A 27,745-nucleotide genomic window follows, 5' to 3' on the forward strand; every position below is an offset into this window, starting at 1 on the left:
CGAGAGAGGGAGAGCGAGCGAGCTCAGTGAGAGCGAGCGAGCGAGCTCAGAGAGAGAGCGAACGAGCGAGCTCAGAGAGAGAGAGCGAGCGAGCGAGCTCAGAGAGAGAGAGCGAACGAGCTCAGAGAGAGAGAGAGCTCAGAGAGAGAGCGAGCTCAGAGAGAGAGAGTGAGCGAGCTCAGAGAGAGAGAGTGAGCGAGCTCAGAGAGAGAGCGAGCTCAGAGAGAGAGCGAGCTCAGAGAGAGAGAGACGAAGCGAGCTCAGAGAGAGAGAGACGAAGCGAGCTCAGAGAGAGGGAGAGCGAGCAAGCTCAGACGGAGAGCGAGAGAGCTCAGAGGGAGAGCGAGAGCGAGCGAGCTCAGAGGGAGAGCGAGCGAGCTCAGAGAGAGAGAGTGAGCGAGATCAGAGCGAGTTCAGACCGAGCAAGCGCAGAGAGAGAGAGCGAGCGAGCTCAGAGAGAGAGAGCGAGCGAGCTCAGAGAGAGAGAGCGAGCGAGCTCAGAGCGAGAGAGTGAGCGAGTTCAGAGCGAGTTCAGACCGAGCAAGCTCAGAGAGAGAGAGTGAGCGAGCTCAGAGAAAGAGAGTGAGCGAGCGAGCTCAGAGAGAGAGAGAGAGTGAGCGAGCGAGCTCAGAGAGAGAGAGAGAGTGAGCGAGCGAGCTCAGAGAGAGAGAGAGAGTGAGCGAGCGAGCTCAGAGAGAGAGAGAGAGCGAGCGAGCTCAGAGAGAGAGAGAGAGCGAGCGAGCTCAGAGAGAGAGAGCGAGCGAGCTCAGAGAGAGAGAGCGAGCGAGCTCAGAGAGAGAGAGCGAGCGAGCTCAGAGAGAGAGAGCGAGCTCAGAGAGAGAGAGCGAGCTCAGAGAGAGAGAGAGAGTGAGCGAGCGAGCTCAGAGAGAGAGAGAGAGTGAGCGAGCGAGCTCAGAGAGAGAGAGTGAGCGAGCGAGCTCAGAGAGAGAGAGTGAGCGAGCGACTTCAACTGTACTTCAACTGTATGTCCCAGTGTCAAAAAGAGAGACGGCAGGATGTTATAATGCAGCCTATTTCCAGCTGGGCTTTAGAGCACCATTTAAAGATGGACTGTTACCAAACACAGTATTGTGTTCACTTTATAAATAATGCTGCGCTCGTTATGAGGAAGCCATTATGCTAATCCAGTGTCATTTGGACAACTATAAGCAGCTCTAAACAAAAAGTTGTCCTCTTCCCATTCCATGGAAACAGAGTATAACGTTAAAAAGACAATTCCAAAAGGGAGGATTGGTAACAGTGTGGGGAGTTGACAGTGTTTGTTTGGTACGCAGGCGGTGAGGTGTTGCTGATTGATGCTGCGGTTCTGAGAGCCAGTCATTGTAAAGTGGGAGAGCACCGCCCTGTCAGCATACAACACTGGGTAAACAACGTTCTACTACAGTACAGAGGAAGAGAGGCCGAAAGCAAGACAGAGAGCGAGATGGAGAGAATCTTAAAAATCACAAATGAGTCGTTCCACCTCAAAAAGCACCGGAAAGAGGATTTCAACACCCGCCATATCAGATTGTTCTGAAATCGTTTCTGTTAGAAACATAAGATTTGCATTCCTGAAACATTATTTTGTCGAAATATCATTTCATTTAAGAAATTAAGCTATTTGATTGCACCCAAATTGGCCATTTTAATTTATAAGATTCATCTAATCTTGAATAAATATAATACCCAACATCTGACTAGGATCATAACTCTTAACAATGAGTAAGACTTATCAAAAGCCCCCCCACAACAATCCCACCCCAACAACCAGTATAGAGCACCAGATGCCGCTGTTCCTGCTACTGCCACCACAGTCTCTTGTGTTTATTAAATGGATCACTACATTTTCTTTGCCCTCTCCACAAAGCTTCACCATGTCTAGTGATTCATGTCAGAGAGACAAGGCAAGACAAATCCTCCACCTCTAACAATGAAGACCGTTCCGTTTCCTGATTTCCCTTGTGGCAAGGCAAGGCTAAAAGGCTAAAAACATACTGGACACCCACATACACAAACAACCATTCACACAGTTATGTCTTAATATACTTGTGAGGACTTTTTGGGGACCAACGATTGATTCCCATTCAAAATCCTATTTCCCCCCCAAACCCTGACTGTAACCACTAACACTAACTCTAACCTCAACACTAAAATAGGCTTTTTACAATTGAGAACTGGGATAATGTCCTCACTTCTCTGAATTTTAGTTGGTTTAGTATTCTTGTGAGGACTTCTGGTACTCACAAGTATAGTAAAATGTGTACACACACACAAACACACAAAGACAGAGCAGTTTACTTACACCCAGTTAAACTTAGATTCTCACACACACACACACACACACACACACACACACACACACACACACACACACACACACACACACACACACACACACACACACACACACACACACACACACACACACACACACACACACACACACACACACACACACACACACACACACACCAGGTAGGAGGGGAAACACACCAGCCGAAAATGTTTTAATGCAGTCAGTGGATTAAACATGACGTAACCTTATTAGAGCACAAAATCACTTGTGTCCTGTAAATCAGCCCTAATCCTGGGAGATGAAACACTGGTGATTAGTTCTCTCCCGGGTCCACTTTGCTTGGACGAACAATCCCTCAGAGATAAGTGAAGTGAAAGATGAAACTCCTCTGCAATGACATCAGATAGAGGCCAAAATAAAATGCTTACAGAAAGGCTGGTTTGCAGTTTTTCGGTGAACAGGGGAGAAATGAGAGAGAGAAGGGATGGATTGTCAGATAGAGAGCTGGAGGTAGAGGGGGATGAGAAAAGCAGAGATCAGAGGGTGGAGGGTCGAGTAGATGATAGAATCGGAGCACAATAACTTCTTCCTCACATCCTATTCCGCAAGACTCATGCCACCGTTTTATGACAGTCCCCTATCAAATGAAACAGAGAAATGACGCCCAATTATTACTGTATGGTACACTATCTGGCTGGCTTTCCGCTCACTCACGGCTGACTGTGGACAGTCACACTCACTCACACACACACACACACACACAATCCCTATTGACTGCTGTCTGATGAGCCACTTGCATCATTAGGCTCAATCGTTAGGCTCAACTTGGACTAAATGATATTTTATTTGGAGGGTTACTCCAGTCCATTAAAAAGCCAGAGGCTGAACACAATTGTGGCAGTCATCAGAAAAACTTGAACAAGAAATGTGTACAAAAAAATAGCAGCAGCATTTCCACAGCTGTTACTTCTCAGGATCAGTGTAAATGTAACAGGCTCCTGAAAAGGAAAAGGCTGTCAGAGGTTGTAACGATGACACATAACAGCCTGATGCTTAAATCCTCAACCGGTAGCGATGAAACGTCAAGTGTGCTTCACTTCCCATGATGCATATATAACAGACTGGGGGCTCTATTTTAGAACGTCATGGGGGAGGAACTTTAAAGGAGCAGACAGTTCAGGTTTCATCACTGACATAGTAAAGGTGTCCTATGTTGACAGGTCTTTGGGCTTATAGTGACCGATCAGTTGACATGGAGAAAGACAACTTCCATGCTGTCTGTCTGTCCTGACACACACCAACAAATGGTCATGAGTCAGTCAGGCCAGCAACTTGGCCTAGCAGTCAACCACCTCACACCTGTTGAACAAACCCACCAGGCACATCTAATAGCCTAGCCCCCCTTTTGACACTCATCTTTGTTGTCTAATGAATCTAAACAGAAAGGACTACTTCAATTTCACCCACCATTTACTATCAGTAACCAGGTCTCCATCCAACCATTCCATGCGGATTAATTACTTAACGCATGAAAAAAAGTCACAACCGGGTTTTAGGAAAAAGGAAACGCGGGTACAATTTTATAAAATGTCAACAGAAAATGTGTTCGTTCGACATGGTGGGATCTTTTTGTGTCTGTAAAATGATTAATGCGAGAAACGGCTGTGGAAACGCCTTTATGCTCAAATAGTGATATAACTATCATATCAAAGTAAACTTGGAGTGACGCGATGATATGACTCGGGAAACCATGCCGTTTATTAGGCTACAGATGACATCAGTTGTGATGAACTTCACAGCGGGGTGAAAGTGAACGGTGATGAGTTTGATGCTGCTTTCCAATACATATTGGGGGTCTTATTCTGGTGACATGACGATTGCTGCTTGGCAAATAAAAATAATCTCGCTCTTATCCATAATCTCACGTAGGTAGCCTACTCACTGTATCTGTGGGCTGTTGGTTAGAGCGAACGTGCTATTTAACGCAACAGTTGTGACAAAACCATCCGTAGAGTTGACAATGTGATGGAAACTAATTTATTTATTTTTTCGGTATATGGGAAGTTAACTTCAAAAGTAATTTTTATGTGCACTACGTAATCACGCAAAGTCTTTTATCAGCAATTAGCTAGTTTGATGGAAATATGTGCATATTGTTTTATGCAGATTTTAGAATATTCGCATGAAAACCTGTCACCAATTGGATGGAAACCTAGTTATTTACTATTTCCAATAAGTAATGTGATCACCAATCAGCAAGATGGATACAAAAATATATATATTTGAGAATTCCAGCAGCGCTTGAGTTCCTTGGAGCAGCAAGAGCCATTGTTAGATGAGGTTTGGTCTAGTGGAGAGATGCCAGCAGCTGGCCTCATTTAGGCCTCTCTCTCGAGGGGCCGCATCCGCCCCACGCCCCCGCCATGTTGAGTCATGGATCTGACTAGGGGTCACCCTAGTGTTTCACCCTCTGACTGTGGACCAAGCCTTGACATCTGAACTCTCCCTTGCCCACAGACAACTCCCTCCACCACAATGTGATGAGCGCGTTGCAACACAATGAGAGAGCCCTTTTCAAACAGCCACAAAGCTGTTATACTTATACACATCTTTATCAGCAACATAACACCTTTTGAATAGAGGAAGACTAAATATTGTATACTATAACATGCACATTTGAGATGTTTGTTTCATCCTGGGGTTACAGTAAAACGCACACCTGCACTGCAGAGACATGGGACACCGATGTGCAGTGGTGCTCATCATCAGCAAGTCAAGTGTGACATTGGTGGAAGAACGACCTTAGAGGACTAATAAAACATTATGAAATAATCATACTTACTAAATACAGGTTTAGAATTGTGTGATATTAAATGTGTTCAATGCAAATACATGTATTTTGTAAGGCACAAGTCAGTTAGTGCGCAAGCCCTGCGTAATAAACCGTCATAGCCCTATCGAATTGTCAACATCAACGAAAGAAACGGTTGTTTGAATTAATGTGACATCAAATAAATGATATTTCATTATCGTCGTGAATAATCTCAACATGTCTTACCAGCAAAACAATTCCACAATGAATTAAAGCCCATTGCACGTAGAATACAACCCTAGCAACATTTCCATGGGTCTTTTTTTGTCAATATGCATGGGAAATTGCTATGATCAAATTGACATTCATGTTGACTGAAAGTACACTGGTCAATTAGCCTAGGTTTAACCATTCAGCCTGCGGTTATTGCTCCTGCCCGTTACTGCATTGATTGCAACAACTGGGCAAATGATTCTTTCTGGAGGCGTGTGGCGGTGTGACAGTTTGAAATAAAAAACAAATGTGTTTTTCAGTAAGCTCTGTAGCAGCCACTGATAATACAATTGCGCACTGCATGCCTTGCTATTTTACATTCAATGAGACAAGATCCACATCGACATTGCTGCATTGCAATTTGCTGTATATGCAGAATAGAATACCATTTTTACTATATTTAAACGACCAAATAACCTCATGATTAACATGCATTTGATCGCATCCGGTAAGAAAGTTTGTTGGACATACAGCCTCTCAAAAGGTTACCTGTGTGAATTTAATTTAAATGTTCGCATCATGTTTTTTCAATGTTTTTTTAATCAGGACTTAGATCATTACTCACCTCATGATTCAGTCACAGTACTGTCACGCAACAGGGTCTTCGTCAAGGGCTTCAAATATGTTATTTAACTGATGACTTATCTTGCAATGGTTTTCAGAAAGTTCGCAGTTGAATATGCCACAAAATAATATCAATGGGACGAAAGAGGCTCCTAGTTAAATCCAGTATAGTAATAAAAAAAAAGAAAAACGAAAATGTAAAAAGTATTTATCCTACATGATCTAGTGCATCGCGCCACCGTTTATGAAATTCTAATGAAAGAAAATACGGGGGGGAAAAACTCTATGGTTTTCGCTACTGCGAGACTGCAGTTGTTTCATACAGCGACAACGTGCCGCTGGGATCCCCGTCTCTACTGCTACAACACTGACGCAAAGCTTTTCTCAACTACGTGGGTACGTAAGAGACGTACAGAACACACAGGGCCACACCCCCTCGAATTTTTTGATAGCCCAAAAGCCAACAGATGGTGCAAGTACCCCTTGCAAAAAAAGGGAATAACGGGATTTTTGAATGAGACGTTTATGGGGAGCTGTAGGCTAATAAGCAACCTCAGTGCGCCACTATGTGGATGTCAGTTATTGTCCCCCACGATTAACTCGGGAGGGGACTGTGGGTCTGTCTCCGTTCGTACCAGCTCATGCTGCGTTCAAAACAACTGGGAACTCGGCAAAAACGACTGGGATTTTTTTTTTTGAAAGGTCATCGACCTCGGAATTCTAAGTCGGAAACTCGGGCATCTTTCTAAAGCTCCGACTTTCCGACCTGAAGATCAATGACGTCATAATTTGACCTATTTTTTTCCCGAGTTCCTAGTTGTCTTGAAAGCACCATGAGATCCGGCATTTACAAAATTACACTGGGAGCTATGGTAATTGACTGACATTTGTTAGTCACTATCGATATCTCAGTTGACCCAAGGGGCTGTTGCTTTGTTATTTCAGATATAGTATTAATTATAGGCTATATGAAAACAAAACAATTTATTATGCAATTTTTTGTAAATCCTGGAAGGCAGTTTAGCGTTTTTCGTAATTTAACTTGTTCTTGAGACAGCTCTGCAAAGCGGCAGCCACAAAGTCATAACACTGATTTGAAACCATAACCTTAAGCACACTCCATAAGTCCAAAAAGCACATTTTTGTTTTCAAGAATTTTTACAATATAGCCCATCTAGCATAAATTGCTCAGTTCTGCCTCCAGAACCAGACTCATTCTAATAAACATCAACCTGCTTCTGGAAGAGAGAAGAGTCATCTCAGAGACTGAAAAGACTTCCTGGCCTAGAGATTCAGTAGGCTATTTGATTCCTCATTCAAGTTAAATTTCACCTGGTCTGGGGAGCAAGAGTAGTAGCCTATTGAATTCTAAATAGCTATTTAAATCAAATCAAATCAAATCAAATTTATTTATATAGCCCTTCGTATATCAGCTGAAATCTCAAAGTGCTGTACAGAAACCCAGCCTAAAACCCCAAACAGCAAGCAATGCATGTGAAAGAGGCACGGTGGCTAGGAAAAACTCCCTAGGAAAAACTCCCTAGAAAGGCCAAAAACCTAGGAAGAAACCTAGAGAGGAACCAGGCTATGAGGGGTGGCCAGTCCTCTTCTGGCTGTGCCGGGTGGATATTATAATAGAACATGGTCAAGATGTTAAAATGTTCATAAATGACCAGCATGGTCAAATAATAATAATCATTGTAGTTGTCGAGGGTGCAACAAGCATGTCCGGTGAACAGGTCAGGGTTCCGTAGCCGCAGGCAGAACAGTTGAAACTGGAGCAGCAGCATGGCCAGGTGGACTGGGGACAGCAAGGAGTCATCATGCCAGGTAGTCCCGAGGCATGGTCCTAGGGCTCAGGTCCTCCGAGAGAAAGAAAGAAAGAGAGAAAGAGAGAATTAGAGAGAGCATATTTAAATTCACACAGGACACCGGATAAGACAAGAGAATACTCCAGATGAAACAGACTGACCCTAGCCCCCCGGCACATAAACTACTGCAGCATAAATACTGGAGGCTGAGACAGGAGGGATCAGAAGACACTGTGGCCCCATCCGATGATACCCCCGGACAGGGCCAAACAGGCAGGGCCAAACAGGGCCAAACATTTACACTGTGATAACTATCTAAACCATTTAAAGTGTGTTAAATGAGGCCTCCTGAGTGGCGCAGTGGTCTAAGGCACTGCATCGCATTGCTGCGGTGTCACTACAGCCTGGGGTTTGATCCCTGTCCTGTCCACACCACCCTCTGTAGCGCCATGCGATTAAGGGCAGTGCTATTGCATTACCAGGCAGTGATGCAGTGAGTCAAAATGTTCTCACTGGAACAGCTGTAGAGGATTTGAGGGCCCATACCAAACTTGTTCGGACCATTTTAAGACTTTAATGATTTGGACACCGAGGATCTTGAAGTTCTCGACCTGCTCCACTGCAACCCCGTCGATGTGGATGGAGGCGTGCTCTCCTCCCTGTTTCATGTAGTCCACGATCAACTCCTTTGTCTTACTGACATTGAGGGAGAGGTTGTTGTTCTGGCACCACACTGCCAGGTCACTGACCTCCTCCCTGTAGGCTGACTCATCGTCGCTGGTGATCAGGCCTACCACCGTCATGTCGTCAGCATACTTGATGATGGTGTTGGAGTCGTACGTGGGTGAACAGGCAGTGCGGGAGGGGACTAAGCACACACCCCTGTGGGGCCCCTGTGTTGAGGGTCAGCGTGGCAGAGGCGATGTTGCCTAACCTCACCACCTGGGGTCAGCCCGTCAGGAAGTCCAGGATCCAGTGTGCAAAGCTGTCATCAAGGCAATGGGTGGCTACTTTAAAGAATCTCAAATATAAAATAGATTTTGATTTGTTTAACAATTTTTGGGGTTACTACATGATTCCATATGTGTTATTTCATAGTTTTGATGGCTTCACTATTACTAAAATAGTAAATTATAAAGAAACCCTTGCATGAGTAGGTGTGTCCAAACTTTTGACTGGAACTGTATATTTAATCAATAATCAAATAGGTCTATGGACTGCTTTTGTTTGTCAAATCTCTTTGGTTTGTTGTCAAACAGGCCATTATTTAATGAAACGTGAAATTGTTTAGTTGAATTTCTTATACTGTTGAGAATAATGTATTTTTTGTCAAGAAGAATGAAATCTAGTTTTATTCATTTCTGTTACGTTCACTTTCTAATGAAAGCGCCCTTCTTGCGCTCTTGAAAAAACCTAACTATTTCTGCCATCTACTGGCTGATGCGTGAAGGCCTCCATGACTGTATAGCAGCAAATATTGTGGATTTTCTCTCTGGAGGAGTATCATGTCCCGTAGCTATGTAGAATGTTTTCCAGAATTACGACATACCTTGAACTCCACAGTATTGTGCTCTGTGATTGGTCTTCAGAGCTCCAATCGCAGACGTTTACATACATCGGTTCTTTTCTACCTGGTAGTTCGCTGATGTGGTTTTTAAGAAGTTAGTCAACCTAACATGCCGATTTAAACAGTTTTTCTTATATAATTTACTTCTTATGCACAAGGATTATGCCTTATTATCAAACATGGGAAGAGTTCGCCCGTGCAGCAGAAAAACTATATTTGACAGCGCCAATGAAGGTAACCATGAAGTTTAAAACTTTGTTAGCTACAGTACAGGAACTAGCTAACGTTACCTAGCAACATTTATTTAGTAATTGTTCTTTCACAGCACAAATAAATGTTATAGCCCATAATAACCATCCCCGTTGGAGTGGCTATGAAGTCTAGAGGAGCAGCCAGGATAGCTAACTACTGTTAGCTAGTTTGTTAGCTTGCCGTTTTCAAGCAATGCAGCCAGCTTACGAGAAGCCAACTGCTAACGTTAAATATGCTGGCAAATGTGAATAGGAAGGAAAAGCTATAAACTGCCTAATAATAAGGTTAGTCAACTGTTGGAATCTGAGTACTATTAAGATAATCAACCATGTTGTAATACATGTAGCTCTGTTAGTTGCATATTATTTTAATTCAATAAATAGGCTAAGGTCTTTCAGTTACCTTTGTTGAAACGAGTTAGCTAACGTTTGAAATATTTTCTTCTCCCTCTTTTTAATACAGGTCAGGGTGGTTCTCAAATACAGACACTGTGATGGTAACCTTCGCATCAAAGTCACCGATGATGCAGTGGTATGTTCAAGGGAAGACAGTCTGTTCAATGTGCACATCTGTTTGTATCCTATATTACACTAACCAGTAGTCCCTTTTAAGAATCCGAGAGTGGAAGACTTACATGTATCTAACATGTAGGCTCAACATTTCCGAACAGTCCCATTACAAGTCAGAATGTTGAATTCACTTTCATTTGGACTGTATATACAAAAGCACCCCTTCAAATTAGTAGCTTCAGCTATTTCAGCCACACTCGTTGCTGACAGGTATATAGAATAGGGCACACAGCCATGCAATCTCCACAGACAAACATTGGCAGTAGAATGGCCTTTACTGAAGAGCTCAGTGACTTTCAACGTGGTACTGTCATAGGATGCCACCTTTCCATCATATTTCTGGCCTGCTAGAGCTGCCCCGGTCAAGTGTAAGTGCTGTTATTGTGAAGTGGAAACCTCTAGGTGCAACAACGACTTAGCCGCAAAGTGGTAGGTCACACAAGCTCACAGAACGGTACCGCCGAGTGCTGAAGCGCATAGTGTGTAAAGAAATCATCTGTCCTCAGTAGCTACACTCACTACCGAGTTCCAAACTGCCTCTGGAAGGAAGTCAACACAAGAACTGTTAATCAGGAGCTTTATGAAATGTGTTTCCATGGCCGAGCAGCCGCACACAAGCCTAAGATCACCATGTGCAATGCCAAGTGTCGGCTGGAGTGGTGTAAAGCTCGTGTTCTCTGGAGTGATGAATCACGCTTCACCATCTGGCAGTCCGACGGACAAATCTGGGTTTGGTGGATGCCAGGTGAACGTTAACTGCCTGACTACAGTAGTGCCAACTGTGAAGTATATTGGAGGAAGAATAATGGTCTGGGGCTGTTTTTAGTTCCAGTGAAGGGAAATCTTAACGCTACAGTGACAGACGATTCTGTGCTTCCAACTTTGTGGCAACAGTTTGGGGAAGGCCCTTTCCTGTTTAAGCATGACATGCACCAAGCGAGGTCCATACAGAAATGGTTTGTCGATCAGTGTGGAAGAACTTGACTGGCCTGCACAGAGCTCTGACCTCAACCCTATCAAACACCTTTGGGATGAATTGAAACGCTGACTATGAGCCAGGCCTAATCCTAATCACGATTGGAACCATATTCCTGTTTAACCGCTAGGTTTTATGGGTAATATGACAACACCACTGTGGGGCTCTTTTAGGCAAACTAACCAGTTGCTTGTAAGACTTTTGAGACATGTTGTTTTAAATTTTTTGTTCATAACAAATATTTGCCTCATGTCTGTTTCCCTCTACCTAATCCACGACTCATTCTGTTCAATTGCAGTGTTTACAATACAAGACGGACCAGGCCCAGGACGTGAAGAAGATCGAGAAACTGCATGGCAAACTGATGAGGCTTATGGTGTCCAAGGAAAGTGGTGCCATGGAAACGGACTGAACCCCTTAGTTGTGTTAACTCTCCTTTGAGTCTGTACTGTGGTTTGTTAATAGCACAAACAATGGAAGAGAACAGAGCTGGAATGACTACATCAGATCGTGAGAAGGAAGGGAGGGGAAATGGGAGGGTTGGTGAAATGAAAAATGGCGAGCATAACCTTCGGTCCTCTGAAGTGGTATTTGCTGGAGTTCTTTTAGAGCTTGTATTTATTTTCAGTTTTAAGATGGACTAGAACAGATGGAGAGACGCATGTCTATTTATTTATATGGTTAGATTTATTTTGTTATGCTTTTTTTATTTCCATTTCCACAAGGAGAAATGTTCATGACCATGTTGAGGTGAACATGAAAGAAGCAGGACCTTTTGATTGCTAGTTCAGTGAAAGAACAATGTCTCCAATGCCATTTAGTCAACTTTGCAAATTATTGCATTACTCAATAAATGTTTATATACCTCAACAGCCAACATCTATCAACTGTCTGAAAGATTGATTTTAATGTATGATTAAGTTTCAATGTCTCCCCCATATCGCTGCTGATCAAGCTGCCATAACAACAGCCCTCCTGAATGTCTTCAGATTTCTCTTTATTCATCAAGAATGCCAGATTTTTGGGCATCTATTTAATCATTGAAAATAATTTGTCCTCAAACCAGGTCACTAGCTACGTAGGTTTCCATCTAATTGGCGACAGATTTTCATGCAAATATTCGTAAATCTGCATAAAAACAATGTCCAATTTCCCACCATCAATCAAATATTTATAAATCCCTTTTTACAGCAGATGTCACAAAGTGCTATACAGAAACCCAGCTTAAAACCCCAAACAACAAGCAATGCAGATGTAGAAGCAGAGACTGTGTGTGGTGAGAGTGCATTCTGAAAGTATTCAGACCCCTAAAGTGGATTAAATAGGTATTTTTCCTTCATTAATCTACACAATACCCCATAATGACAAAGCAAATGTAGTTCAGTTTAAAAAAAAAAAAAAAACCTATTGAATCACCTAATGCAGTGATTACAGCCTCAAGTCTTCTTGGGTATGACGCTACAAGCTTGGCACACCTGTATTTGGGGAGTTTCTCCCATTCTCTGCAGATCTTCAAGGTCTGTCCGGTTGGATGGGGAGTGTCGCTGCACAGCTATTTTCAGGTCTCTACAGAAATGTTTGATTCGGTCTGAGCTCTGGCAGGGCCACTCAAGGACATTCAGAGACTTGTCCCGAAGGGACTCCTGCATTGTCTTGGCTGTGTGCTTAGTGTCGTTGTCCTGTTGGAAGGTGAACCTTCGACCCAGTCTGAGGTCCTGAGCACTCTGGAGCGGGTTTTCTTCAAGGATCTCTGTACTTTGCTCCGTTCATCTTTGTCTCGATCCTGACTTGTCTCCCAGTCCCTGCCTCTGAAAAACAGCATGATGCTTCCTCCAGATGTGACACTTGGCATTCAGGCCTCCAGAGAATCTTGTTTCTCGTGGTCTGAGAGTCTTTAGGTGCCTTATTGGCAAACTCCAAGTGGGCTGTCGTACCTTTTACTGAGGAGTGGCTTCTGTCTGGCCACTCTACCATAAAAGCCTGATTGGTGGAGTGCTGCGGAGATGGTTGAAGAACTCTAGAGCTCTGTCAGTGACCATCGGGTTGTTGGTCACCTCCCTGACCAAGGCCATTCTCCCCTGTTTGCTCAGTTTGGCCGGGCGGCCAGCTCAAGGAAGAGTCTTGGTGGTTCCAAACTTCTTCCATTTAAGAATGATGGAGGCCACTGTGTTCTTGGGGACCTTTAATGCTGCAGACATTTTTTGGTACCCTTCCCCTGATCTGTACCTCGACACAATCCTGTCTCGGAGCTCTACGGACAATTCCTTCGACCTCGTGGCTTGGTTTTTGCTCTGATATGCACTGTCAACTGTGGGACCTTATATAGACAGGTGTGTGCCTTTCCAAATCATGTCCAATCAATTGAATGTACCACAGGTGGACTCAAATTAAGTTGTAGAAGCATCTCAAGGATGATCAATGGAAACAGGATGCACCTGAGCTTAATTTCGAGTCTCATAGCAAAGAGTCTGAATTCTTATGTAAATAAGGTATGTTTTTTTTTTATACATTTGCAAAAATGTCTAAACCTGTTTTTGCTTTGTCATTATGGGGTATTGTGTGTAGATTGCTGAGGATTTTTATTTATTTAATCAATTTTAGAATAAGGCTGTAACGTAACAAAATGTATAATAGAGTCAAGGTGTCTGAATACTTTCCGAAGGCACTGTAGTGCACAAATACATTTTGCGGTTAAATTCCCATGTACCGATTTAAAAAAAAAATACACGTTTAAATGGTATTTCCGTCGCTTTTTTGACTGTACTGATGGTTTTTCTCACAATTTTTGTTTTGCGTTATATAACCAACAGCACGCAGATACAATACTATAGCGCCCCGTATAGCCTACATGATGAGATTATTATGGATTCTTTTTATTTGTCAAGCGGCAGCCAAGCATCGATGATCATGTCACCAGAATAAAACCTTCGATATTTTTTGGAAAGGAGCATCGAGCTCATCAGCTTGCACTTTCACCACCCTGTGAAGTTCACCATTTATTTCATCTGTAGCTTTCCTGATGAGTCGTAGTGGGAGGACCACACATGTCATTGCGTGACTCCCAAGTTTACTTCGACATGATGGTTAGTATATCAATATTTGCGGATAAAAGCGTTTCCATCGACAGTTCTCACATGATTGATTTTACCAACACAAATAGATCCCACCTTGTCTAGCATGTTTTTTTGGGGACATTTCAAGATTTAACGTCACATCCACAAGTACAGTGAAATGCCTTTCTTGCAAACTCTAACCCCAACAATGCAGTAATCAATAACAATGTAATATTAAAAATAACAAGGTAGAACAAAAACACAAGCGATATAAAAATAAGAAATAGGAACACGATAAAGTAAGCAAACATACTATATACAGGGTCACTTCCAGTACCATACTTACAATGTGCAGGGGGGTACTGGATCTATAGTGCTGTCAGAGCATTTCCTATCATTCTGTACTTAAATCCAATACACTCCATTTAGTATGATATGTTACGTTTCGAATAGTATGTATTAATTTGTGGATGTCCACCACCCATTTCATATGATGTTACAAATTACAATTCGTATTATGTTGCGAATTTGCAAAATGTATATCTTACGAATTCTAACTAGGTAGCTAATGTTAGTTAGGCTAGGGGGTAGGGTTAGGGTTAAGTTTAGGAGTTAGGCAAAGGGTTAGCTTAAAGGGTTATTAAGGTAAGGCGAAGGGTTAGCTAACATGCTAAGTAGCTAAAAAGTAGTAAGTTGTTGAAAGTTGCTAAAATGCTAAAGTCATCCATAGATGTTTGGGAAGGCTTAGCTAGCATGCCAACATCCTAAGTAGTTGCAAAATAGCTAAAAAGTAGTAAGTAGTTGAAAAGTTGCTGAAATTCTAAACTTGTCTGTGATGAGATTCAAACTTGTAACCTTTGGGTTGATAGACGTTCGCATTTTACGCCCTGTATCCATCCCGACCAACCACCCTTTTTGCATTAATTAAATAACCATCTGCCTTATGTAACCATACCAAACTGTAACATATCGTACCAATTTGAATGTCCCGGATTTAATCTTACTATGTTACGTCTAGTCTGAGACCAGGCTACAGAGGTATATATGTATAAGGGTAAGGTGACTAGGCAGGGTTTTTGATCAACAGAGTAGCAGCAGCTTATATGATGATTGTATGTGTGTGTAGAGTCGGTATACAGTTTTATAACGTTCATAATAGAAATAGCATGTAGAACAAACATGCTTCTGACATGGAGAATAAGGAATAAAGTCAGCTCTATTCATGGAATTTCTATCTGCAACGTTCGAGAATGTTTGACAACTGAACGTGGCCAAAATTTGCACTGCTTTGAGTCCAGTAGACAAGAACGACATTTCCCACGAAACACTGGTCTCTATTTCGACACTATAAACTGTGGCGAAGGCGGAATTGACACTGCATCTTGTGGAACAGCGACAAGTAAGATTAACTCTCGCTTTTAATAATACCTGAAAGAATAGCTCTAAAAGTATTCTTGGTCGATATGTCTTTCTTATCGATAATGTATTAATCGATCATGTAGGATATTGAGACTAATGAAACACTGTTGCAAGTTGAAAGGTGTAAAGTTTGGATTGTTGTGACAAAATAATGGTGCGTGCATAGAAATGGAATGCTAGAATATTTTTGACATAATAATAATAATAATAGTAGTAGTCCTATGTCCCCTTCCCTTAAGTATATTTTGGGGTAATCTGGTAATAATTTTAGAAAACAGTGCATGCGTCCATATTTCAAGTAAAACACGGTGGTACTTGTTTATATTGGCTATTGTAGCATATCCATTGTAGGCCTATCCAACTGTTATCTGAAATATATAAATATGTTAGGAATGATCTGTGAATAGATTCAACATTGAATACGCTTCATACCGTACTTGCAATTCCAGTCATCTCAATGCAATCTTTGTTTTTTTTTAATTGGTTGCCCGTCTAGTCAGATTAGTGCATAACTGGAGCCGTTTTTAGGAACAGCTGCAGTATTGGACAACAATCAGGTCCATAGCAGAGCAGACTAGTTATTTTGCATTAACTATGCATGCCAAGTTGCCACCATTGTAAATGTGTTGCCCTAGGCATTTTGTAGTACAACCTCAGTCAGCTCTCATCACAGGCCTGTTTTTACATTTACATTTAAGTCATTTAGCAGACGCTCTCATCCAGAGCGACTTACAAATTGGTGCATTCACCTTAAGATATCCAGTGGAACAACCACTTTACAATAGTGCATCTAAATATTTTTGCTGGTTGCCATCTGCTTGTTCCAGAAAAAAGGTTTTGTCTGGGCCCCCATGGAGGGAACTTCTAGGGCTCAGTACTTTCATTTTAATCATTCGTAATCAGAAGATCCAAAGGGACACATTTATTTTCTGAATTGCTGTATGGATATATTTATAACTTTCTGTCAGGTGAAAAACAATTTGTCTATCAATAAAGAGATGCTCACAAAGAAATCAGATCTATGTTTCTAAATTCTCTATGAAAGTTATGGTATCAGAGGCCGGCTAGAGAAAAGCTTTGTCATGCATTTTGACCCCAATGAATTGTTACTATGGGGCTTTGTCCACTCCATTCTTTACCTAATCCTTTCAGAACGGATTTCTGTGCAACAGTGCTCCAGTACTTTTGTTCTATTTTTCACATTGTCTGCAAACCTCTGGTCAATTGTCATACATTTTCAGTATAAATTTGAATGCATAATGGATAAAACAGTCAAGTAGGCTTATGTATGTCTGTAGTGCTGGTAACCATACATTTCAGGTGTTGCCGACGTATTTTTCTGTTATAAATGACATGCTACACATAGCCTCCAAAGAAAAACTATTCATTTACTCACTACTAAGCATTACATATAAGGACAGTGAATGGCATTATGAAAGGCGTGCATTGTAACATGTCTGCTGTCCCTGATTTTGTTTATTCTGTTCACTGGGTAACCCAGAAGGCTATGTTTACAGAGGTTCTGTTAGCCCTGGTGGTGGGAGGAGTGATCTACTTCCTGGTGCAGAGGAGTAAGAGACATCAGCTGAAGAGTGAGGATGGCTGGTGGGGGGAGGGGACTCCCATGGATGGGGAGGAAGATCTCAGCATTCGCCCCTACACAGTCCGAACGGATGACGAGGAGTTGGAGGTGAGATGGGGGATTATGGGCCTAGAGGAGGGCTGAACTCTTAGAGAGTTAAGGCTTATGCAACAGTCTTTAGTTGAACCTCATACTCAATGCTCCACCCAGGACCTGTACAGGAGAATAGACCAGACCCGATCCTTCCCCTCTCTAGAGGACAGCCAGTTCAACTACGGCTTCAACTCCCACTATCTGCAGAAGGTGGTCACCTACTGGAGACGTGACTTTGACTGGAGGAGACAAGTGGAAAAACTGAACAAATTCCCACATTACAAAACCAACATTGAAGGTGAGATGGTGTGTAGAGATTTATCAGTTATGTATAGAACAAGATGAAACTGAACAAGCAGATCTATTGGCTGCCAGTAAATACAACATAATTGTAAGTCTACGTGAAACTTTGCACACACACAAAAAAAAAAATATTGAGTCTCCAGGAAATGGCTTATGGTTCATTCAAGCATCCTCTGACCTATGTATCAAGCAGACCACCATAGTCCCTGTGCCCAAGGAAGCGAAGGTAACCTGCCTAAATGATTACTGCTCTGTGGCACTCACGTCGGTAGCCATGAAGTGCTTTGAAAGTCTGGTCATGGCCCACATCAACAGCATCCTCCCGGACACCCTAGACCCACTCCAATTCGCATACCGCCCCAACAGATCCACAGATGATGCAATCTCAATCGCACTCCACACTTCTTTTCCCACCTGGACTAAAGGAACACCTATGTTAGAATGCTGTTCATTGACTACAGCTCAGCATTAAATACCATAGTGCCCACAAAGCTCATCACTAAGCTAAGGATCCTGGGACTAAACACCTCCCTCTGCAACTAGATCCTGGACTTCCTGACGGACCGCCCACAGGTGGTAAGAGTAGGCAACAACACGTCTGCCACGCTGATCCTCCACACTGGGGCCCCTCAGGGGTGTGTAACTTAGTCTCCTGCTGTATTCCCTGTTCACCCACGACTTTGTGGCCAAACACGACTCCAACACCATTACGTTTTCTGACGACACAACAGTGGTAGGCCTGATCACCGACAACGATGAGACGGCCTATAGGGAGGAGGTCAGAGAACTTGCAGTGTGATGCCAGGACAACAACCTCTCCCTCAATGTAAGCAAGACTAAGGAGATGATTGTGGACTACAGGAAAAGGAGCGCCGAACAGGCCCCCATTCTCATCGACAGGGTTGTAGTGGAGGGGGTCGAGAGTTTCAAGTTCCTTGGTTTCCACATCACCAACGAACTATCATGGGCCAAACATACCAAGACAGTCGTGAAGAGGGTACGACAAAACCTTTTCCCCCTCAGGAGACTGAAAAGATTTTGCATGGGTCCCCAGATCCTCAAAAGGTTCTACAGCTGCACCATCGAGAGCATCCTGACCGGTTGCATCACCGCCTAGTATGGCAACTGCTCAGCATCTGTCCGTAAGGCACTACAGAGGGTAGTGCGCACTGGGCCAAGCTTCCTGCCATCCAGGACCTATGTACTAGGCGGTGTCAGAGGAAAGCCCATAAAATTGTCAGACTCCAGTCACCCAAGTTTTAGACTTTTGTCTCTGCTACAGCACGGCAAGCGGTACCGGAGCGCCAAGTCTAGGACCAAAAGGCTCCTCAATAGCTTCTACCCCCAAGCCATTAGACTGCTGAACAATTCATAAAAATGCAACCGGACAATTTACATTGACCCCCCCCACCCCCCACCCCTCCCTTTTGTACACTGCTGCTACTCGCTGTTTATTATCTATGCATAGTCACTTCACCCCTACCTACATGTACAGATTACCTCAACTAACCTGTACCCCGCACACTGACTCGGTACCCCCTGTATATAACCTCGTTATTCTTATTGTGTTACTTTTTATTATTACTTTTTATTTTAGTCTACTAGTCTAAATATTCTTCTTGAACTGCACTGTTGGTTAAGGGCTTGTAAGTAAGCATTTCACGGTAAAGTCTATACTTGTTGTATTCGGCGCATGTGACCAATAAAGTTTGATTTGATGATGTATCAGGCATTGACGTCCACTACGTCCACGTGCGGCCCAAGAACCTCCCTGAGGGCGTGACTGCTGTGCCTCTGCTCATGGTGCACGGCTGGCCAGGCTCTTTCTACGAGTTCTACAGGATGATACCCCTGCTGACTGAACCCTCCAACCCAGACGACATTGTGTTTGAGGTGGTGTGTCCTTCCATCCCTGGGTACGGCTTCTCTGAGGCTCCACATAAGAAAGGTAAGTGGTTAGAGTCCTGGCTGGGGTTAAGGGTCACAAATGCCCAGCCCATTGACTCTAACAAAGCATTTCTGCCAGATGAACGTTATATTCAGTGACTTTATATTAATTTTCTCAAATGAATGATTCTGTTTATGTTGCAGGTTTTGACTCGGTGTGTGCGGCCCGTGTGTTCCACAAGCTGATGAAGAGACTGGGCTTCCAACAGTTCTATGCTCATGGAGGAGACTGGGGATGGATCGTCACCACCAACATGGCCCAGCTGGAGCCCAAGTAAGACAGAGATAGACACACAGAAAATGGCCAGATCTTATCTTAAGCCATGGGAGACATATCCAATATTATGTTTGCCTCCTTATTTATGGGATTTAGAATGCATGACAATGTTTTGAGGTAAATGTTCTTATCAGTGAATGATAGGAAGTGAAAAAGCCTCAGTTTGACTCAGATTCAATGTTTGTTGTACTTCATCTCTCCTCTCTGATTTTGTCGCCCCAGAATAATCAAAGGCTTACATCTCAACTTTGCTCCCCCCTCCAAGCCGGGCCTGCCCGTGGTTCTGTCTATAATGCTGGGCCGCAGTTTCCCCAAGCTGTTTGGCTTCAACGAACACGACATTCAGCGCATCTACCCCGTTGTGCAGAACCTAGTGGTGGAGTCTGTCAAGGAGTCAGGATACATGCACATCCAGGCCACCAAGCCTGACACTGTGGGTAAGAGAGGGAACCAGTTTAGAAGGGGAAGCGTTCTGGGCTACACACAGCTTTAACTGCTGCTTCTGTATAGACCAGGACCAGGAATAAGAAACTGTGCTGTATCATAATCTGATTGTGTGCGTGTCTGATCTCTTCCTATAGGTCGAGGGTTGAATGATTCTCCGGTGGGTCTTGCTGCCTATATCTTGGAGAAGTTCTCCACCTGGACTGACCATGACTTCAGGAACCTGGATGACGGAGGACTTACGAGGTAGAACGTCTTAAACCTCAACCACAGCCTTTGATGTAGAATAGGATAGTTGGTCAGTATTCAAAGGCTTCTTCTTCCATGTCCATTTTTATGACTTTTGTTTTTTAGCACCTCTCTTTCCTTGCAGGAAGTTCAGTCTGGATGACCTGCTGACCAACGTGATGATCTACTGGACATCTGGCTGCATCATCTCCTCCATGCGCTTCTACAAGGAGAACTTCAGCAAGGGTCTTGACCAGCCACACTCAACGTCAGTGGAATGTTGCTATGTAATATCTATGTATGTGCTATGTAATGGTCTTAACTAGTACGAGGAGCTCCCCCTTCAGAACATAAATATCTTTGTCCTGGTAAGTGATGCTGTTAAAGTAGAAAGGACAAACTCAATTTATCTTTCAGTAAACTATTGCACTTATTCACTCCCTCTCTACCCAGGATGCCAGTGCATGTGCCCACCGGTTTTGCCTGCTTCCCCAACGAGCTGATGCACACCCCCAAGCTGTGGGTGCAGCAGAAGTACCGCGAGCTGAAGACCTTCACGCCCATGGCCCGAGGAGGACACTTCGCCGCCATGGAGGAGCCAGAACTCATGGCCCAGGACATCCAGAACTTCACCAAGATGCAGGAGAAGATGAAGTGATCGCTCTGCACATCTGCCTTTCCTGTTTACCAAACAGCACCAGATGCTAGGTCAGCGAGCACTGGTATTCAGATAGCACTGACATGTGAAGTTACTTCCTGATAAGCCCATAGAGAGAGAAACCTCTGCCATAGCTGCCTTTTTACACACATCTGGAAATAATACTAGCCATGTCACAGATCTGTTTTGGCATGACAACGACCATATGACAGTCCCTCCAGGATTCTGCGATCGCAACTCGATACTATGCGAGGTCTTGCAAATTTGACCAATCACCGCACTATTTCTGCTTAAAACAGTAAAATCATCGCAATATTATCGCATAAAACTGACCCATCACAGCAGTACAAAAATAGGGCTTGCAATTTCAACCAATCATCGCACTTTTGCCGCATTATATGGTTCAATCAAGCCACACGTCAACAAACTTTTCCCTTGGTCAGTGCATTTCCGCGACAAATTGGACAAAATCATTGCATATTGCCATGCAAAATCAAGCATTTTTGCCCGCAAATATCACAAAGAATCCCCATGAAATCCTGGAGGAATGATATGTGACTAGACTGCACAAACAGATCTGTGACTAAACTAATATAATACAGTAAAGCCTCCCAATGACTACTACCAATGAGATGGGGAAGAAAAGTGTTCAACTTACTCTCTAGTTAGGAAATGATCCATGGACCAATTGATAAGAGTGAATAGAAGAGAGTTTCATTCAGGTTGTTCCTGAATCATTGTTAAGGAGGAGAGCACAGATAGTTATGTTTAGATTACTGGCATAGTCTAGCTCTGAGTGGTTATCAAATGATGCATGAAATATCAGCTGATATGCTTTTTCTTTTTTGAAATAGTTTCCAGAGACTGAAATGTGTATTTTATTCTGATCACCTGTTCTGTTAGTTATTTACAATGTTATAGCATTCCATAAATAGCACTTTGCATTTATTTCAGTAACTAATCTCCTGATCTATATTTTTGGGACAAATTATATTAATAAACATTTAAATTAAATTCTTGTTCTGTCTTTCTGCTAATGTCTTTGGAATCACACCTAAGATATGTGGCCTTGGTCCCCATTCAAGGTTTTAATACCCAAAAATGGTATGATGATGGTACCAAGTGCAGTACCATCCTCCTAGTTGTCTATTATGGCAGGGAGACCAGAGGTTCCTCCAGCTGCTGCCAGACCCTGGTGTTTCCCAAGCCCTGCGTCCTGCCCTGGGACACCCCATTACTCTGAGGCTGCTCCCCTTGGCAGAGCACACCCGGGGGAGGTGTGGGTGGGGGAGATAAGGGCCGCTTGAGATCCCCACATGACCTCACCAGATAAGGCGAGGGGAGGGAGGACATAGGACCACGATGCGCAGCGGAGAAGCTGTGACTGGAGACTGCTAGAGGGGCTGGGGAGCGGCGGTCAGAAAGCAGGCGAGCTTTGGGTCTCGGTTTTCAGTAGGGTGGCTGGAGCTGGTTGCTCTTCAGTTCGGTGGACAGTCTTGAGGGCACCGCAGCCACGTAGGGATCCTAAGAAGTGGGTGAGTTAAATCTCTACAGAACCTGGAGAGAATACAGTAGATCCGCCCCTCAGGGTTATAGCTAGAAAGTAATTCAATATTTGGACGTTCCTCTCAGATTTGGTTTATGTTAAGTAGCTCTACGAAATTAAATTGTGAATTCTTTCTGAATTACTGAACTCCTTAATTGTTGATATCTGGACAATATTTAGACCCTTCATGTTAGGTATTTGCAGATTCAACTTCACACATGTCAGATCTTGTGGTCAGTGGTGGAAAAAGTATTCAATTGTCATACTTGAAAATGACTCAAGTAAAAGTCACCCAGTAAAATACTACTTGAGTAAAAGTATTTGGTTTCAAATATACTTAAGTATTAAAAGTAAAAGTATAATTCCTTTCAAATTCCTTAAATTAGGCAAATCAGACGGTTTGACGGATAGCCAGGGGCACACTCCAACACTCAGACATAATTTACAAATAAAGAATGTGTGTTTAGTGAATCCGCCAGATCAGAGGCAGTAGGATGACCAGGGATGTTCTCGTGTGTGAATTGGATCATTTTCCTGTCAAAATGTAACAAGTACTTACTTGTGTGTGTCAGGGAAAATGTATGGAGTAAAAAGTACATTTTCTTTATGAATGTAGTGAAGTAAAAGTTGGCATGAATATAAATAGTAAAGTACAGATACCCCCAAAAACATTTTATGTAGTACTTTAAAGTGTTTTTACTTAAGCACTTTACACCACTGCTTGTGGAATGGATACTGATTTTATAGTGCTCTCTGGTATGTCATTTTCTCATTTACTATCTCCATATAAATTAAGTCTCATTTACCACGTAAATGTAATGAAACATAAGTGTTCCTGTTCCTCCTGCGTGGTCCAGGTGAGGTCTGGGTGTGTGACGGGTGTGCAGCCCAGCAGGGCTATGAAGTCCCAACACTCCCCAGAGAACGCGGCCAGGGAGAGGAGCCGTGTCCGTAACCTCCGCCAGGCCTTCCACAGCCTGCAGGCAGCCCTGCCCTCCGTCCCCCGTGACACCAAGCTTTCCAAGCTGGACGTCCTGGTCCTGGCCACCGACTACATCGCCCATCTTACTGAGACCCTGGACCAGGGCGGGGCTCTCTCTGAACTCAAAGTGCCCCCCAGGGCAGGGGGATACCTCCACCCAGTCAAGGTTGGTCAAATCAAACTACCTGGGTGCTTATCTTTTTCATTCTTTGGTTATCATAGCTTATAACCCTGATCTGACCAGATGTTCAGTTAAAATCAGACTTGAATTGTAGTGTAACAGCACTGTAGTAGGATGTCCACAGCAGGCATCACTACTTCTTACATTATCTATATGACATTCAAAGAGTTTTAATTTGGTATGACTTATTACAATCATACAGACTGACTGAAGTTTAACATGTCTCCTGTCCTGACAGAAGTGGCCGATGCGCTCCTTGCTGTACTGTGGGAGTGTGGGAGCACTGCTGTCAGCCAATCAGAAGCCAGCGTCAGGGGAGGAGGAAACAAATCCTCTGACCCCTACCCCAGAGGTCGACATGGACCAATCCGTTTAGGACTAGGAGCGTTGAAATACAATATATCCAACTGTGATGCTTATAAAACTACAGCGAATGGCAATGTAATGTATGTGCTGAACACAGAAACACCTAGAACAATGTCAAGATATAAATCAAATACACCAAAATCAAAGGATCGCTTTCTTATTTATTACAGAAGCATAAAACATAAATCACTACTTTGGAGAAAAGTGTGTGAAATATTTGTTAGGGACAGATCTACATTTACTGGGGGGGGGGGGGTGTCAGAAAGGTGTCAGAAACAAATAAATGCACCCCCTCCCAAAGAAAACATATTTTCACATGACCCTCCCATTGTACTGTAAAATAAATTGAACACCCTTCCCTCTCGTAGAATTAACTCTAAATTATTATTACGACCAAAAATAATAACTGTTTATAAACGGGGATATCGACTTTGCCACTTTAGCATGCTTTTGTGGCACAGTCGATGCCATGCAGGGCTACGGGTCAGAAGGTTGAGGGTTTCACTGACCACCACAGATGAGTTCACTCTCCCTGCCTGTTTCATTACACTACGATCAGAGCTGGCTGCAGACAATGATCAGCTAGGGGGAAATCACATTTTCAACATTTTGATGCCATAGTTATAATTATATAAAATATATATGCTACGAACTTTCCACCAACAGGTTCCTGTGCCAATGCACCACACAACCGATAAACAAAGCATACCGACTTTGGCCACTTCAATATTAGGGCTGCACACAATTGGCCCATCGACGTCCGGGTTAGGGTTTGGCCGGGGTAGGACGTCATTGAAAATAAGAATTTGTTCTTAACCGACTTGCTTAGTTAAATTAATAAAGATCATGGTTTCCATTTTCAAACACAATAGTCTAGTTAAATAATCGACAAACAGAAAATTCCCCACTTTACTTTGTAGGCTTATCCAGATTCGATGGCTTGGCTTGACAATCTCCGAATGTCATTCAACTTTTTGGTGTTTTGTAACAGATGTCTCTTTCCATTCAGCAATTGGCAGCTGCACAGTTTGGATTGATTTATCATTCAATGTTGTTTGTCAGTAAAAAAAATAAAGATTTTAAAAGTGACCCGGATTGCACAATAAAGTCACAGACTTATTTCCATTGTGGTTCGTATTTTTTTTTAACATTCAAAGCAATGTTCCAGTGACTTATTTTGTGTTTTTAGCTTTAAGATGAATTTAAGTTGATCTCCTGGATTTGTTTCATTTTTGGTGGTATAGTTGTATTGGGGTGGGAGTGAAAGGATGGACAGATTAACAGAAAGGGAGGATTGTTGTGAGAATATTTGGCAACCATGCATTCAGCTGTGGAGCCCTGAGTACAAGTCCAGATCTGTGCTATAATGACTGCTTTAGATTGAAAATGTATTCAAACAGCAGAAAAAAATTACTAAAACGATGTAAATAACTATGTTATGGCTTTGTTTGAGCTATCTGACATACAGTGAGCTCCAAAAGAATTGGGACAGTGACACGTTTTGTTGTTTAGGCTCTGTACTCCAGCACTTTGGATTTGAAATAGCATTTTCATCCATATCGGGCGATTCGTTTAGAAATTACAGCACTTTGTCTTTGTCACTTTTATTTTAAATAAGAATAGAATGTTTGTAAATGCTTCTACATTAATGTAGATGCTACCATGACTCCGGATAATCCTGAATGAATCCTGAATAAGTTAGACACACAAACATCATACCCCCAAGACATGCTAACCCCTCACCATTACAATAACAGGGGAGGTTAGCATTTTATATCATACCCCCAAGACATGCTAACCTCTCACCATTATAATAACAGGGGAGGTTAGCATTTTTTGGGAGGGGTTTGATATTTGTGCGTCTAACTTTCTGACTCATTATTCAGGATTATCCGTAATCATGGTAGTATCCAAATGAATCTAGAAGTGTTTAGAAACATATTCTATTCTTATTTACAATAAAAGTGACTCCAAAATTACACAATACATTATTTACCATTCATTTATTTTGGGCGCAAAATAATCTGAAATACAACCAAAATGAATAGCAAATGCCAACAAATTTGTAGTCTCACAAGCTTGATGTAGTCATTGCGTACTATGAATATGCAAGTGCATCTACACCTGCATTGCTTGCTGTTTGGGGTTTTAGGCTGGGTTTCTGTACAGCACTTTGTGACATCAGCTGATGTAAGAAGGGCTTTAGAAATACATTTGATTGATTGAATATGGGACCAAATACAAAACTTTGTACTACTTTAATACACAAGTGAATTTGTCCTAATACTTTTGGTCCCCTAAAATGGGGGGACTATGTACAAAAAGCTGTAATTTCTAAGCAGTTCACCCGATATGGATAAAAAAATACCTTCAAATTAAAGCTGACAGTCTGCATTTTAACCTCATAGTCATTGTATAATTTTAAATCTAAAGTGCTGGAGTTATCTAGAAAATCTACACTACCGTGAAATCACGAGGCAATTTCAACATTTCGTCAGGAGAGACGTGGTAGACACATATTTCATATTCTGATATTGACCAAGAAATACACTTGTGACAAACACAATGCACAATAATTTCAACTCCACTAGCACACAGCTAATGTCTAAACAGACGGTGTTGCCAAGTATTTGTGCTCAGGCAGACAGAAACCGCTTTTGTTGGCTGTAACATGGACGAGACCATAGAAGCATGGTCGTCATTATGTCTCCCCCTTGAGCAACATGGGCTCAGGTCCACAAGAAACGGTACAACGTTCAAGGTTAGCTCCATAAATCTGTTGGGGGGGGGGGATCTGATAACCCCCCCTTCTCTCTCATATTAATGGCTAATTTGGACCTGCCAGAGCTGTGTTACTAAGCCAGGGGTTACGGAGGGAAAGGAGAGGGCAGACATTTTGGTGAAAGAACGTGGGAATGCTAGACAGACAGTACTGCCCAACGGTCCAGCATTCCAACTAAGGTTATTCTAAAGTCCAGATCTCAGTGGATAAAGCAGACTGGCCAGGGAGGATCTGTTGCATTGGGCAATATAATGAATGTGTATCCTTTGAATTCTCACATACTCATTTTTAATGGCAAACCCATACTGTATGCCAGGCCATGGATTCTCCAATTGTATTATTTATGTACCAAGTGAGGGTCATCAACTAACAAACTTGATTTAAAAACGGCCCGTTTGGCTTGAACCGCAAATAGATCTTTCGGTGTGTGTGAATGTGGATATTTGTGCCAATAAATCCCTATAACCCTGATCTCCCTTCATGTTAGGAGATAATTAACATTGTTTCTGTATCTCCAGCTCATTATATCCAGTACACAGTGATTGAGTAAATTGATGAAGCTTTTTGTCCAGTTTCTCCTCGTTGGCCTGGCTTAGCTGGAACTGAGCAGAGGAAGAGGAGTAGGGAGTACGGCACAACTCAACAACTTGGTCCATGAGAAAAATAGAGCGTATTTAACATACAAGACAGGTTGATGGCTTGATCCAGGGAGATGTCCAAGAGAGGTAACAGAGGTTCCTAATACACACAACATCCCCTTCTGT

General features: G+C 42.8%; 4 protein-coding genes across 8 annotated transcripts in view; 3 read left to right on the top strand and 1 right to left on the bottom strand.

Moving 5' to 3' along the window:
- enah (ENAH actin regulator) overlaps positions 1–6,287 on the bottom strand; it is a 131,266-nt gene extending 124,979 nt beyond the window's left edge. The window contains exon 1 of the mRNA XM_029750320.1: positions 5,947–6,287. Within this exon, the coding sequence (XP_029606180.1) occupies positions 5,947–5,951 (5 nt within the window). The 5' untranslated portion in view covers positions 5,952–6,287. The remainder of the gene's footprint in view (positions 1–5,946) is intronic.
- Positions 6,288–9,360: 3,073 nt separating this feature from the next.
- Positions 9,361–12,000, top strand: LOC115192160 (signal recognition particle 9 kDa protein). Its single transcript, XM_029750362.1, has 3 exons — positions 9,361–9,557; positions 10,038–10,106; positions 11,419–12,000. Exons 1-3 carry the CDS (start codon positions 9,486–9,488, stop codon positions 11,530–11,532), a joined length of 255 nt encoding a protein of 84 aa, XP_029606222.1. The 5' UTR covers positions 9,361–9,485; the 3' UTR covers positions 11,533–12,000.
- Positions 12,001–15,259: 3,259 nt separating this feature from the next.
- Positions 15,260–22,138, top strand: LOC115192170 (epoxide hydrolase 1). 4 transcript variants are annotated; one of them, XM_029750373.1, is made up of 9 exons: positions 15,260–15,572; positions 17,110–17,282; positions 17,385–17,565; positions 19,300–19,518; positions 19,662–19,791; positions 20,017–20,231; positions 20,376–20,484; positions 20,612–20,764; positions 20,920–22,138. In XM_029750373.1, exons 1-9 carry the CDS (start codon positions 15,353–15,355, stop codon positions 21,122–21,124), a joined length of 1,605 nt encoding a protein of 534 aa, XP_029606233.1. In that variant the 5' UTR covers positions 15,260–15,352; the 3' UTR covers positions 21,125–22,138. The 4 variants fall into 4 exon arrangements, with proteins under 4 accessions (XP_029606233.1, XP_029606240.1, XP_029606249.1 ...); XM_029750380.1 differs by having other exon boundaries at positions 15,263–15,572; positions 20,612–20,734; XM_029750389.1 differs by having other exon boundaries at positions 15,435–15,572; positions 17,094–17,282.
- A 255-nt stretch (positions 22,139–22,393) lies between these two features.
- Positions 22,394–25,322, top strand: LOC115192188 (transcription factor 23). 2 transcript variants are annotated; one of them, XM_029750419.1, is made up of 3 exons: positions 22,394–22,655; positions 23,528–23,818; positions 24,072–25,322. In XM_029750419.1, exons 2-3 carry the CDS (start codon positions 23,570–23,572, stop codon positions 24,207–24,209), a joined length of 387 nt encoding a protein of 128 aa, XP_029606279.1. In that variant the 5' UTR covers positions 22,394–22,655; positions 23,528–23,569; the 3' UTR covers positions 24,210–25,322. The 2 variants fall into 2 exon arrangements, with proteins under 2 accessions (XP_029606279.1, XP_029606271.1); XM_029750411.1 differs by having other exon boundaries at positions 22,403–22,659.
- The last annotated feature ends 2,423 nt before the right edge of the window (positions 25,323–27,745 follow it).

Source organism: Salmo trutta, chromosome 1, assembly GCF_901001165.1.
Source record: "Salmo trutta chromosome 1, fSalTru1.1, whole genome shotgun sequence".
NCBI lineage: Eukaryota > Metazoa > Chordata > Actinopteri > Salmoniformes > Salmonidae > Salmo > Salmo trutta.